The following is a 14032-nucleotide window of genomic DNA, read 5'->3' on the forward strand; positions in this document are numbered from 1 at the left end:
GTCAACAAATAAGAGTTAATTCCAGAAATGTCACTCCCTGTCTATCGTTATGAAGGGCAAAATTTGGAAACAGCAGCATTTCAGAGCTGCAGATGCAAGGGACTAGCAAGGGTGATTCTGATTTCAGGTGCTGAGAGTAGTCAACTGCATGACCATGAACAGGAATTCGTGTCTGTCTGTGTTTGAATCTTAGGCTCTCTGTTGTCATTGCCAGTACATATAAGATTTATCACAGCAGCTCTGAGAAGATGAGAATTATTACATTCAGGGAAAAACAATTAGGGAATCTTACTCCCATAGACTAACTTAAAGCAGTAGTTTTACCTCCAGTTGGACTTTTTTTTAAGTATTTTTTTTCTGCTTTTCAGATAAAGAGTATGGCTCAGTATGTTCACAACATAGAGAAGCAAGACAACCCACGAAGAAGCCGATTCTCCGATCGCTTCAAAGATGATATTACCACTATAGTTAGTGTGGTTACTTCAGAGATTGCTGCACTTTTAGTCAAACCACAGAAGGTAAATGCATGAAATAAGCAGCATGAATCCTTGCTACTCACTCTGTGTTGCGCTGAGCTGTATTTAATCCCTTTTCAGCTTCAGCAGTGTGACTAAAATTTGGCCAAAACTGAGGCAGTATTCTCACATGGACCTTAAGCGAGAGTTGTGGCTGTGCAAGGCAGGCTGCTTCCCTGGCAGAAGGTTTGTTTTTATGCAGCTCAGCTCCCCAGCCTGCTTCTCGGTGTGGCTGCAGGGTCCAGGGAGGGAGTTCTCCTTCCCATTGACAGGAAAGGTTGGACACCCATTTTCAGTGGCAGTGCTACTTTATGCCAGGTTAGCCAGGACATCAAACTGCAACCCAAGCAGGGCTTATTCCTTTTATCTCCCTTTCCTGCTACCTTCATTTCTACTGCATAGTGTTTTATTCCACGTTTGACTTCTCTGACAGCAGTGGGCTATGCAATATGAAGGCAGCATTCCTCTTGAGGTTTGCAAAATCCAGCTACTCATGGATCTAACCCCAGATCTCTTTTAAAAAGCACTGGCCACATGAAAATTGTCAAGAAATAAACCCTAAATCCCGTGAAATTCTTTCTCCTTATATATTTTAACAAATTGCACTGATGCAGCGGATTATAAAGTTGAAAGGATGACAAAATGTAATTTATATTTTAACACTAATACTGTCAACTTACATCACTGATGTCACTCTGCACTGGCCGATAGACAAAGTTAAGGCCACATATAGGCACTCGGTGACTATTGTTCATTCAGCTGTTGCAACTGACTTGTTTTCATGACCTAGAGCTGCCAAATGCACTGTGCCTGCCCGGCAGTGTGCTCTGCTACGGGGCAGACTAGACTGGAGACACCAGACAACTGGGGGCAGAGAATGGCAGAAGTGTTGTCACTGTCCACCAAGAAGTCATTCCTGAAGCTTCTTACTTTTTGCTCGATACTTTGGTGTGCTTCCATGATAGCCACATGCAGAGAAATCGTTTCCACAGAAATGTTTACTTAAGGCATCAGTGATTTATTTTTTTTTAATACGCTGTGTAATAAAAATTTGTTACATTAAAAATGTTTTAATGGAACTCTGGGTTTTGCCAAGAGATTAGTATTTTATGGCTTCCTCACAAGAAATACACAGGTTTTTATGGGCTGTTAATTCAATTCCATTTTGATAGAGTGAGCATATAGAACCTGATTATGTGTGAAAATCTCACTGCAATGTTTGCAGACTTAGGGCCATTGGTTAGTTGTGCAGAGCAGCAGTAGGTAATGTGTGTCTGATTTTTAAATCCAAGCAGTAATAATCTATGTTTCAATACATGGTTGAGCATGTCAGATTGCCCTGGGATTCTGTAGTGATATGTCTGGCATATTTTAGCCTCTCCAGTAAGGTAATGGAAAACTAATTTTTTCTTCACAGTAGAAAAATGTTTTGCTGTGTAAATTCCAGATCATAGGGAAAAAAATATATATCTATTCCTGAACAGCAACTAAAAGGTTGAAAAATGAAAAATTAAATCATAACCACCCTGAGGTGCTGCACACCTGTTCTCATTAGCCAGAGACACGAGTAGGGGCAACATTTTTCTCAGTCATCTCTTCAGTCAGTCTTGAATGAACACACCTGAGGGCTCTGAGCATTAAATGTGTGCAGATCCCTCAGACACCTCCACAAATGTCTCTTGGTGAGTTACATATGCTATTGTGATTTTATGATTTAAATTGGTATATTTGAAGTAACTGTAGTCTTATTTTAGAGAGCATGTGAAGTTTTTTGTGATTTTTACTTGGGGCTGCGTATCTCTGGTAATCAGGCCAATTCTAAGCATGTAAGAGCTTAGCTGCTAAACGGTAAAACCCACAGATTTATCTTACCAGTATTTTTTATTATCAGTTTTACACTTAAAATTTCTAAACAAAATACTTGGCATTCCATCAGTAGAGCCAGTGCAGATTTTTATTAATATTATAAAACAATATTTTATGTTTTAAGTACCTAAACCAGCATTCCCTAATGTTAATGGTTCTTTTTTTAAAAAAAATAAGTGGCATATGCAGGATTGCAGCCCATAGGGAATTCAGAACAGATCTCAAATTCCATTTAATTGCTGTCAGCCCAAAGGCTTGCATAGATAAACTTGTTCATTCATCCTGCGATAGTCCTCTGTGAAAACTACAACAGTTGAAAGAATTTACAGAAGTGATTCTGTATAATTTTAACAAGATGACGTAAACTGAACTGAAATAATCTTGTCCAGTATGTTCCATGAGATGGTTCTGGGGGCTGTTCCCTACACTATTTTTTAATGATTCTGAAATGTCTTCCACCTTTATGTATGTTTTATACATCATATATGTCATTTTTCCCCCTTTTTTTTAAAGGAAAGTGAGCAAGCAGAAAAAATTAATATCAGCCTGGCGTTTTTCTTGTATGATCTTCTTTCTTTAATGGACCGAGGATTTGTGTTTAATCTCATCAAACATTACTGTAATCAGGTAGGCACAATGCATGATTGGGATTGCATTTGGCTTACTGCCAGTCTAGTGTTCTGTTCCGCTTGATCCATTTATCCATCAGATCCTTTGAGTTGTGTTAAAGGGCCAGGTAAATTTCCTATTTCCTATTGCATATGCAGAGACTTTAAACCTCTTTTGATTTGTGGTCTGCAGAAAAAAAATTGAGTGGAGCTTAAGACTCTTTTAGAAATGTCATACCTTGCACTGCTGCAGAGCATCCATGGAGCCACTTTTCTTCCCTTACCTTTTTACATCCGTTAGCAGCAGGGTCTGCAGACCATACCGAGCAGCTTTTGGTCTTTGACTCTTCCAGTGCGCTGCTGTGACGGACAGTATGTAGATTTGGGGGACTTCAATCGAAATGATTCATCTCTGTCTTCTTGCTCTACAAGCCTCCCAAAATTAAAGATGATGCAGGATGTTGTTATGAAATTATTTGTGGCATTTGAAGGGGAAAACTTTTCCTTCTGTTTTGTGACCTCTTATACCTTTCTGCCAAAGGAAAGCCCTCTGTCAGCTGATCGTATGTAGGGGAACGCAAGCCGGGCTACCATCCTGGTTTCCTATAGTCTGTGCAATGCTCCACTGATGTCATTGTTGATTTGAAGGGAAATGACAGGACCACTGATGCTTTGTGTTGCCTAACAGGAATTTTTAATAGTTTGCCACAGATCAGCAGAGTTTTGTTTGGTTTTGATCTGCATGTTATGCAAAAGGGAAAAAATACTCTATGTTTTTCTTTTGGGTGGGAAAGCAAAAAACACAATTGATTGTCTCTTGGGAAGTTGATAAGTCAGCGGGGAAATGGGGAGAGAGACACTACCACTGCCAAACAAAGAGCACCTAATGGTTGGAAACTGGTAGGTACAGGGAAGCAGTGAGCATTTTATATACATGCTGGGTTATTTGTGTACTTGTGTTTCAGGAAACAGGATATTTCACTGCACGGTAATTTAAATAGTGCATGCCCATCACATGACACTTTTTTGGTTTGCTTTTCTAGCTCTCAAACAAGCTGAATTCACTCTCCACCCTGATTTCCATGAGATTGGAGTTCCTGAGAATTCTCTGCAGCCATGAGAATTACCTCAATCTGAACCTCTTCTTCATGACCTCCGCATCTGCTCCAGCATCCCCCTCCCCCTCCTTATCCTCTCAGGTAGGCATCCATTAGACAGTATTGCATGAATGCTCTAGGTTAGAATTAGCCACTGTTGGATCAGGGACAATAACTCTCCTCTTGAAAGAGAATGGGCAGAAGAAGGCTGAGGGAGTACTACTGCATAAGAATAAAGACTGAGGGAGTACTACTGCAAAACTGCATCTACACAAGTTAAAATTTAACATGACACAGATATGTGCCCTTCTAGAAACATGTGAACTGAAAATCACTGTTAAGGTAGATTTACAATGTCTAAAAGGAACGTGGCTCTCAAGGCTAATTTACAGGCACACCTATATCCCATGCATACACAACCACAAATATGGATTTCAGTATCTTTTGGGAGAATTATGGCATGCATCAGGGCACAGCAAACTTTCTGTGTATTTGCCTTCTAGCTAAACTTCTTGTTCTCCAAGTGGATGTAGATGCTGACACTATGTAAGTTAGTGACTAAAACACTGCAATTTTCAATATCCTGAAATCATGAATTTCTGTTGAGCCTTAGCATTGTTCAGAACAGGATTATCATGCTTTCCTTTTCAAACAGCAGCATTCTTTGCTCTGGATTGTTCCCCAGCCCAGTGGTATAGATGATGCTATGACTTTGCCAATGATTGTGTTTCCTGGACAGTGTTTTCCCTTTTATTTGAACTTTGTGATTTTTCTGTGAGGAAACACTCAAGTATCCTGAGCTGACCTCTCCACACATTTTTTGTGAATGGCCCTCCTCATCACTTCTCATTTCTCCTAGGATGTCATTCCCAGTACATGCACATTTTTCCAAACTTGACCAGATACTGACACAAAAACAGTTCAAAACTTTCTGAATGTCAGGACCTCCCATCCATCATCCTGGCCACGATGTTCACAAACAATAAAGAAATTGTTGTCTGGCACGCTACACGCTATTTTGCGAGTCTTGTGCTCTTCTCTACATTCTATTTAGATGGTATCTTGATTTTGCCATAGGCCAGACCCCCTAACAAAGGGTGCTAGCCTGCCTGTTTTTCACCTCAGTGGTCTTGCAGAGGTCAGGACTGAGATGAAGCATTTCAGTGCAATGCCCCATAATGCACCACAGCCCTTGGGTACAGGGGAATGGAACTGAAGCTGAGAACGGTGAAAGGTACAAAACCACTGAGTAACAGAGAAGTTCAATTTCACAGCTCTTTTTCAAGTGTCATTGCCAAAGAATTGGTTGGATGCTAAGATGTGCTACATCTCATACCTTAAGGGTTCTGACAGGTTAATAGTAGTAAATGATATTTTCATTAAGTTTTTCCTGGAATTAAAAGCAAAGCATGAAGATCCTAGAGTCCCAATAGTTTTCCTTAATGCTAATCCTGGATGCCAAAGAACTAGAAATGGGACTCTTCTGCTTATGGGGAAAAAAAGAAGTCAGCGTAGCTCTTGCAACTAGTTCTAGCAAGTCAGAGCTGGGCAGACACCAGTTTAACCATTCTTTCCTTCAAGCAACATCATCAACTCTTTTTCTCCTTTAAGAGTAACCTATGAAATGCAACCTGCACAAATCAATAATGCTTTTGTGGCCCTTGGATGATTTAATACATTAGCTGACCGCCCTTGCAGTAATTTTGATCTGTCTGCAGGAGTACTGCCAAGCTAGAGTTAGATTTTCAGTAAGAAATGTGGCCTTGTGAATAAATCTTTTGGAATTTTTGGAGAGAAGCCAAATTCACTTACCTGGGTGCTCTACACTTTAACGTTATTCCACACAGCCATAGTATGGCCAATGCCTGTCTGCATGAGGTTGAAATGGCAGCGGACTTAAATACATGGATCCAAAATATGGGCCAGCTTAGATACATGAGTTTCATTTGACCCAATATGCTGGAAGACAGCTGCCACAGTGTGGTATACTGCTACTTCATGTGTTTGTTTTCTGGGACTATTCCCAGGTGACTGACAGAAATATTGGGAAGGAATATTGAAGAATATAAATTAAAGGCAAAATTTGGACTCATAAACCCCAATAGCTGCAGTGGGGAGTAGAGTCTAAGACTTATGCTCACTCAATCAGGGGACAAAAACATTCCAGGTGACCTGTGGCACAGACCTAAGAGTGGAGAAGCTAAGAAGTTCACAACACATATATAGCAGCAACTTTCCATTCCTGGGCTGGCTGTATATCAGTCATAGCCTTAAGTTACAGCAGTTTGAAGGCTGCTCTGAATTATGCCAGCTGCCAGCAAGCTCAGCCAAGGATTTCCAGGGTGAAAGGAAACACTGTTCACACATCTTTCCTGACCTTATTTCCCTGCTAGCATCATGGATGCTGAAGAAAGCACAGTGCAAAACTGCTGACACCAAGGTCCCTCTTAATGTAGGGGCAGGCTCTTGCTGTATGATTCCCAATGGCTAATCTGCAACAGTAAGAACAATGTAAAGAGTTGTAAACATGAAGAAAATTCTGACTTTGTGTCCCGTCCAAACTAATGAATACAGGGTAGGAATTTTACATCTCAAAAAATGTCAAATGAGTTGCCCACACAGAATGAAAAAGATGATATTGCATCCTAGCAAGCAACTCACTAGAAACTAGATGTTTTTTATTTCACACTCAGATGTTTTCCTCCAAAATGTCCAACCTTCTTTCAAAGTCTGTGCTTTTCTTCTGGTAGAGATTTTTTCCATTAGCTATTCGGACTGTGACTGCAACCTCGTTAAGAAGCTTTGATTTCAGTGATCATTCTTTAACACTACTAATATACTTCTGCAGAACTCTAGCTCCTGCTCTAGTTTCCAGGACCAGAAAATCGCTGGTATGTTTGACCTCTCAGCCGAATATCGTCAGCAGCACTTTCTGACCGGCTTACTTTTCACTGAATTGGCAGCAGCGCTGGATGCAGACTGCGAGGGGTGGGTATCCTAATTTGCAGATTTTAGAATGGGATCTTGATTCGCATATTACTCTTTGCAAGGTCATAGTTTGATTTCAGGGCAGTCCTGTTTCCCCCACTCTCTTCAGTTAGTCACTCTGTAACATAGCAATGACCCAGTCATTGTTTTATCTACAGTATGTTGCTCCTAGTGAATAAAAATATATGATTTGTTGCAGTAGTGTTGGCTAAATATACCACAATTGAGAACACAACTTAAAATTTCAGTTCCTCTTCTCTCTAAAACACCTCTGCCCTTGTCTGAGCTTAAGAGTTTAGCTAAACTTTGGCCAGAGTCTGATGCTTTTCTTTAAGAACCTTTCTTCACCGTACTGAATTTTTAAGGAAGTTTGAAAGACTTGGGTGGTCTGATTCTGGTGAAGTGGCTTGGAGATGTAAAATAGCTATCTTTTGCAGGGAACATGAGTTTTTGTCAGAATGGAAGAGATTATATAATGAATATTGGTGTATTAATTTATTTCTTTCACCTCCACTCTGCTTCTTAAATCTTTGATTTATAAATAATTTGTGCATGACTCATTAATGGAGCTTGTGGATGGGTTTTGTGTTAACAGGATTAGCAAGGTGCAAAGAAAAGCTGTCAATGCTATCCTTAGCCTGCTGAGTTCCCATGACCTAGACCCACGTTGCTCTAAAAAAGAGGTGAAGATTAAAATTGCAGCTCTCTACCTCCCTTTGGTTGGTATAATTTTGGATTCACTGCCGCAACTCCATGATTTTACAAGTAAGACCTTTTTCCCTTTATATTTTTCAGCTTCTTAGAGTCATTTGTCTAAACAAACATAAAAGAGATGGTGCTAAGTGCAGAAATTCCACACAATTTAGTAAGGTTGAATATTTCTTTACTTAGAATTAAACTGGGTTTTTAAAGACAGGAAAAACTTCAGTGTCCTCACTTCATGAGCAAATGATAGACCAGAGATGAATCAGTAAGTACTCCTGCCTATATCTTAGTGTAAGTATTATGATTCTGCAAATAAAGCCTGCAAGATCTGTGAGAAATACTGAGACAGATAGGTTTAGCAGATTGTAGGGAAGAAAACAAGAGCGACACTGACATTGGGTTACACTACAATTAAAGATTGTATCCTTTCTATCTTTTTTTATTGCTCTTTAGTGCTATTAACATTATACCAAAATTTATCTCGGGCAAATGTAATGATCACACAGAAAACATATTTTTACCATGTGTTACAACAATAAACTTTGATCTACGTTATCAAGCCTTTTAAAACAACATTATCTGAGCTGTTTCCTTGCATTTTGCTACATGTGTGTGCAGATAATGCTGCTGAAAGTAGCTATTTCACATATTTTTGTAAGATAGTAGTTCTCTGCTACTTGGAAAACTATATTTCACTTCCATAAATAAAATAAAGGCTATAAAGAAAAAAGGTACAATATTTGAAGAATATATTTTTGTCACTGGTTCTGAAAATATTATCCATTTAGAAGCCTGGACAAAAAACTTAATACATTGAAAGTATTCTTTAGCACAGTCTAATAAGATGAAACCATCTATTATGCATTGGCTAATCAGATCTCACCCTATTCTTCTGATCTAAGTATTATATATTATTATTATATGAAAAGGAGACATGAAGAAGACCAGGTGTACCAGTATGGCTAGGTTTTGGACTGTTTTTCTTTTTGAGTATCTGTCACAAGAGGCTGTTGACCTCGTTCTGAACACACTGGGACTGGCTGGTCACTCAGCTTCTCTGAAAAACAGAACTTCCAAAACACAAAATGGACACTCAGAATCAGAGGAGATTTTTATAAAACTTAGGTATAAATAACTTTATTTGCTGAAAGTTATGTCAAGAACTATCACGGAATAGAAGCATCTAAATGCCTAAAATTAAACTTGTTCTTTAGCCAGCAGGCAATACTGGCTCTGTCACCTGTTAGCAGACTTACATACTTTGTTGAATATCACCAGACCCATGTACGTATTTTGCACTGACGCTCTTGCCTGAAATGGACTGGAACTATATGGTTCCAAGTCTGATGAAGCACTGGCTTACCTTTGAACTTCAGAGATAACCCCACATTTGCTACTGCGTTGCTTTTAATTTAGCTTCTCTGAATACCTGGATCTTCTTGGACATATCTTTTTTTCCTGTGTTTATTTGAACAGTCTGACAGCCTTTGCAGATGGCTGCAATCTGTCTTGCTAATGCTGCACCTCTTTCCCTGTTTGATACATCAGCCAGACCAACAGTCTCAGGAATGGAGGTGCCAATTTTTCTGTTAGGTTACAGCCCGAGGGGAAACTGTGACATGTAAGTGGCAACAACTAGATTGCTCCTGACATTCCAATGGGATATTTCAAACCTAGTTTCAGATGCCCGCAGCGGAAAGGGACGCACAGGAAACCCAGAAGAAGAACAAGACTCTGCAGGTGCAATCAATCAAAACGTGGCCCTTGCCATTGCAGGGAATCAGTTCAACCTCAGGAGCTCTGGAATATCTCTGGTGTCCCTGGTATGTCCAGTGCTCTGCCAATCTCCTTTCTTGTATCCGTTTTCCTCTTTCTTTGTTTTCTCCTTTTATCCTTTCTTGCAACTAATTACTACAGTCATGAGGAACTTGTTTCCTCCAGCCCCAAAGAATGCCTCATATACCTACTGTCATCTCCCCCTCTTCTCTTCTAGTCATTTACCATAAGTAGTTCCACTTTTCTCCCACATGCCTGTTTCCGTTTCCATGCCTAACCTAGACTCATTTCCAGATCAGTAAATACCACTGTGACTCCCCCACTTCCTACCAGTCCCAGTTTCACCTGAATCCATGGATCTAGGCTCAAGATCCTTCTTTTTCTTTCTCTGTCTCTTTCTTCATGTTGCTTTTATTTTCTACACATTTTGGCTGACACAACTGTGTGCCAAGAGGGGACCAAACAGTTACAGAATCTTTTCCTACATTATTCTAAGGAAATTAAAATACAAACATCTAGCAAACAATGCTCTTGTGCTTCTTTTTGACTTTCCCATGCATACAACTGGTCCTGTCACTAGTTACACACACATACATTCAAAAAATACAATCAGTATAACCTGGAAGAGATTAAACTTACTGGACTTCAGTCCTGAGATTTTGTTTCACTGAAATTCAAGTAATATTACTTCATCTGAATGACCTCCCTCTTCTTTTTCTTCTTTCTGACATTTACTTTATCTGCTCCTAGCCCTACAGACAGAGTGCCACATTAGGTCCTGATACGACTCGCAACCTTTTGATCTGTTTCCTCTGGATCATGAAAAATGCTGATCAGAATCTAATACAGAAATGGATTGCAGACCTTCCATCCATGCAGTTGAACAGGATTTTAGACCTCCTCTTCATTTGTGTCTCATGCTTTGAGTACAAAGTAAGTGAAACACGGCCTGATTTTATTGTCCTGTTTTGATTTCTTTTTTTTACCTTACCTTCTGGCTGTCTAGGGGAAATCTGTTATTGACAATTGTTAAATTAGCTCTTGTCTAATCTATGCTACAAATGAACAAATTCATTCAGATGAAATAACTGACACTAGCCTTCAAACAAAATGAGGACTAAACCTTTGAGGAAGTCCTATAAAGCTGGCTCAAATTGTTTTATTATTTTCTTTTTCCTGGGGATTTGAGGGCTGTTTTTGGTGGGGAATATATTGGTAGGTCCCATAAATACTGCAGTCATTCTCCTTATACTCTATCCGTTTCAAAGCAAGGTTCTGGTAGATGATCCTTTATTTAAGAGCTGGGAGTGGACATCAAGACTCCCTTCTCCAACAGGGTCTGTCTGAAATGGATCAAATAACCTTCTCTCTGAGTTTTAATTTCTCTCTCTGTAGCACTGAGATACATATTTCTGTTTATTAGCAGTACATATACTACCTCTTTCCTCATCTGCAAAATTTAATTAGCCTTTATATGTTAGTCAATCACATTCATTGCTTTTTGCCCTGTCTACAGGTCCCTTCTGTTGTGTCTGGTTCTGGAAATGTAATTTGGACTCATGTCCAAAGATGGAGGCATTGATGTTGATTGCTTTGACTTTACTTTCAGGGCAAACAAAGCTCAGATAAAGTTAGCACCCAAGCACTCCAGAAGTCACGAGACGTTAAGGCCCGATTAGAAGAGGCTTTACTGAGAGGTGAAGGAGCCAGAGGAGAAATGATGAAGCGCTGCAGAATACCAGCTGGTACCTCATACCCCTATTCCCCCATGTCTTTTGAGAGGATCTCAAGAGGTTCTAGACATAAATGAGTTTGTTGGGTTTTATGCACACGCCCCATTTTAATTCTTATATTTTTCACCCACAGTCCTTTCCCTTGCAGGCCTATCTTAGTTTTACTATGGACAAAAATACCATTAGCTTTCAATTATCCAAGGTGTAGCTAGGACTGAGCGCTTCTCAGGTGAAGAATATGAGGCCAACTAAGAAGTTTTAAGACATTCAGAGAAATTGTATTAGTGTCTAATCAAGAGCCAAGAAATGGTGTCAAAACTATCAGTAAGAACAAATTGTTCATAGCAAAAAAGGTTGTTTTGTTTAATAAATGGAATAATTTGTGTTTAGGTCTTTGAAGACATCTGTAAGCAAGCTAATTTTCTAAAAATCCTAGGTTAAAAAAAACCTGATGGAGTCCTGTCCTTTTACTAGAGCCCTGAGGCTGTGAAGTTGAATGGTTCTAGTTCTGACAAACTGCTACACACACGTACCTCCTTCTTTCAGTGAGCTATCAGACTTCAGGTGTCCCCTTTTGCTTTAATCTCACTGATATATGTTGCACTTTCAGGGAATGACAGATCAGCAGGGCTAAACGAAAACCTGCGCTGGAGAAAGGAGCAGACTCACTGGCGGCAGGCAAATGAGAGACAAGATAAGTAAGTAATTTAATAAACATTATTTCTTAGAACCAAGCTGTTTGGGTTTTTTTATGTTTTGTTCTTTCTCCTAGGATGTTTTATTACAAAATCAGAAGTTGCAATCCTTTCACTCTTCCATCAAAGAGAAAGAAATAGAAAATGTTTAGGTTGCAGAAGTATTCAACTGTTGCTATGACACAGCAAAAAGATTACAAATACTTGAATGAGAAGTTTAAATAGTTATCTACACATTTTTTCCTGCTGATTAGCAGCATGGTAAACACCGGTTATTGATACAGGTTATATCAGCTACTCCACAGAGGCTTGCTGTGACATTTATTTTGGTGTTGCTATGGTTCCTCACTGTATACAGTACTGTCGTTTAAGTTTTGCCACATTAAATCAGTTGGGCTGTGTTTGACATGCTATGTTAAAATTGACAAGAGTTATTGGCAGGAGTAGGGAAAGATGATTCTGTGGTTAATATTTCTCTTGTTGCAGGTTTTAAGTTACAAAGTCTCAGTACATTTCACCTTATTAGCAGTATATGGTAGTAGACAAGTCAGTGTCTAGGTTTATGGAAAACTGTACTTTCACGAATGATTTGTGTTACTAACAGCATTTTCACACAGTACACGCTAAGTTTCTGTGAGTATGGACCTGGTTGTTTTTCCCTAAAGGGAGCGTGTCGCTTGTCTGTAGATACTTGCTTGAATTTTTACTACCTAAACGGGCCACTGTGCATCAGATAGAGATTTTGGCCTATCACCAGTCCAGCTGCTGTGAGCTCCCTTGTGAATTTATGAATTTGAACTGAGAACACTGGCTTGTGCTATGTGGCAGCAACGTTGTTGTAGCCTAGCACTCATCCATGATTATCACATATATTTTTTAACACAAGATTGTTAATTTGGAATTTATCTGAACTTAAAAAAAAAGAATCCTTCCACCTTCTGTGCTAGATTGGAAGAGGTGCAGAGATGGTGTGAATATTCTTATTTTGACCTGAAAGTAGCTTGCTTTCTCCCAGCCGGTTTCATTGAAATCAAAACAAAACAGTCCTTCAGCAGCAGCTCTATAATATCCTATAGTATCTTTTTACACGAGTTCAGTTAAACCACTTAAAATAAAATTTCTGGTTACATAAGTAAAACTCTGCATATTGTTCAGGCCTTTCTGGTTTACCCAGCGTTCATCACTGTGGTATGCAAGATCTTTGCTCTCATTCTTTGTGGATCCCTTTAGTGTATATGTCCCATAAATAAGGTGTTTGCAGATAGTACCTGGCACAGCAGGTTTGCACAGGTTGCCACTCAGCTTCACTCAGCCTGCTTCTTCATGAGTCCAGCATACTTTAGGACTGTAGTTGTAGTTATAAGGTAAGCGTGGTGTCAGAGAGGATCCAGTCAGCATGGCTAATATGCAAGGCTGAGTGATTCCTGGAAATGTTTCAAACAGCTATGCTGTTTGCTTAATTTGTTCAGTTCTTACTCACATTTAGCGATCCCTGGCTTGTTTATAGCACCCGCCTTTTGGCAGATCCTTCTGTTCTTCATTGCTTTAAGTGATTGTAATTCATAACCATGCAACTGCCCTGACTTCCTTTCTTAGTCCTCCCCAGAGTTATCTGGTTGTGCCCAAAAGGATGGCTCTTTACTTTTCTGGCTTTCTTTTTGGGTAAGGCTCCACTGGGCAGAAAAGGTAAGTGAACATACCAGAAAAGCCACAGATTTTGAAGTCACTCAGCAGTGTGACTGCAAGGGTGTTGCTCCAGCCACAGATGTGCACCTTACAAACTTTGGCCAAAGTCAGAGCAGCTCTAATCTCAAGCTCTAGGGAGCAGCTTCTGGCCATGAAACAGCCCTTTTCTGAGCAGTTTAGGAAAAAGAAAAAAGCCTCCTCTTTGTGTTTTTGGCATAGAAGGGATCTCTGAAAATACACTTTTGTTAGGAGCTGCACCTATGTTTAGAGCATTCAACTTGTAGAGGGGCTGTGTTCCAGACCTTGGCCCTAAGTCTCAACTAACAGAGTATCATACATTGCCTTACCACCACCTTCTGTCTT

At 39.6% G+C, this 14032-nt stretch overlaps 1 protein-coding gene across 1 annotated transcript in view; it reads left to right on the forward strand.

Annotated features, from left to right (window-relative positions):
* Positions 1 to 14032, forward strand: part of DOCK8 (dedicator of cytokinesis 8) — a 95543-nt gene that overhangs the window by 61209 nt on the left and 20302 nt on the right. The window contains exons 25-33 of the mRNA XM_074570115.1: positions 369 to 518; positions 2895 to 3008; positions 4033 to 4188; positions 6935 to 7074; positions 7670 to 7839; positions 9457 to 9602; positions 10306 to 10488; positions 11165 to 11300; positions 11899 to 11986. Of these exons, the coding sequence (XP_074426216.1) occupies positions 369 to 518; positions 2895 to 3008; positions 4033 to 4188; positions 6935 to 7074; positions 7670 to 7839; positions 9457 to 9602; positions 10306 to 10488; positions 11165 to 11300; positions 11899 to 11986 (1283 nt within the window). The remainder of the gene's footprint in view (positions 1 to 368; positions 519 to 2894; positions 3009 to 4032; positions 4189 to 6934; positions 7075 to 7669; positions 7840 to 9456; positions 9603 to 10305; positions 10489 to 11164; positions 11301 to 11898; positions 11987 to 14032) is intronic.

The sequence above is a fragment of the Larus michahellis genome, chromosome Z, assembly GCF_964199755.1.
Source record: "Larus michahellis chromosome Z, bLarMic1.1, whole genome shotgun sequence".
In the NCBI taxonomy this organism is placed as follows: domain Eukaryota; kingdom Metazoa; phylum Chordata; class Aves; order Charadriiformes; family Laridae; genus Larus; species Larus michahellis.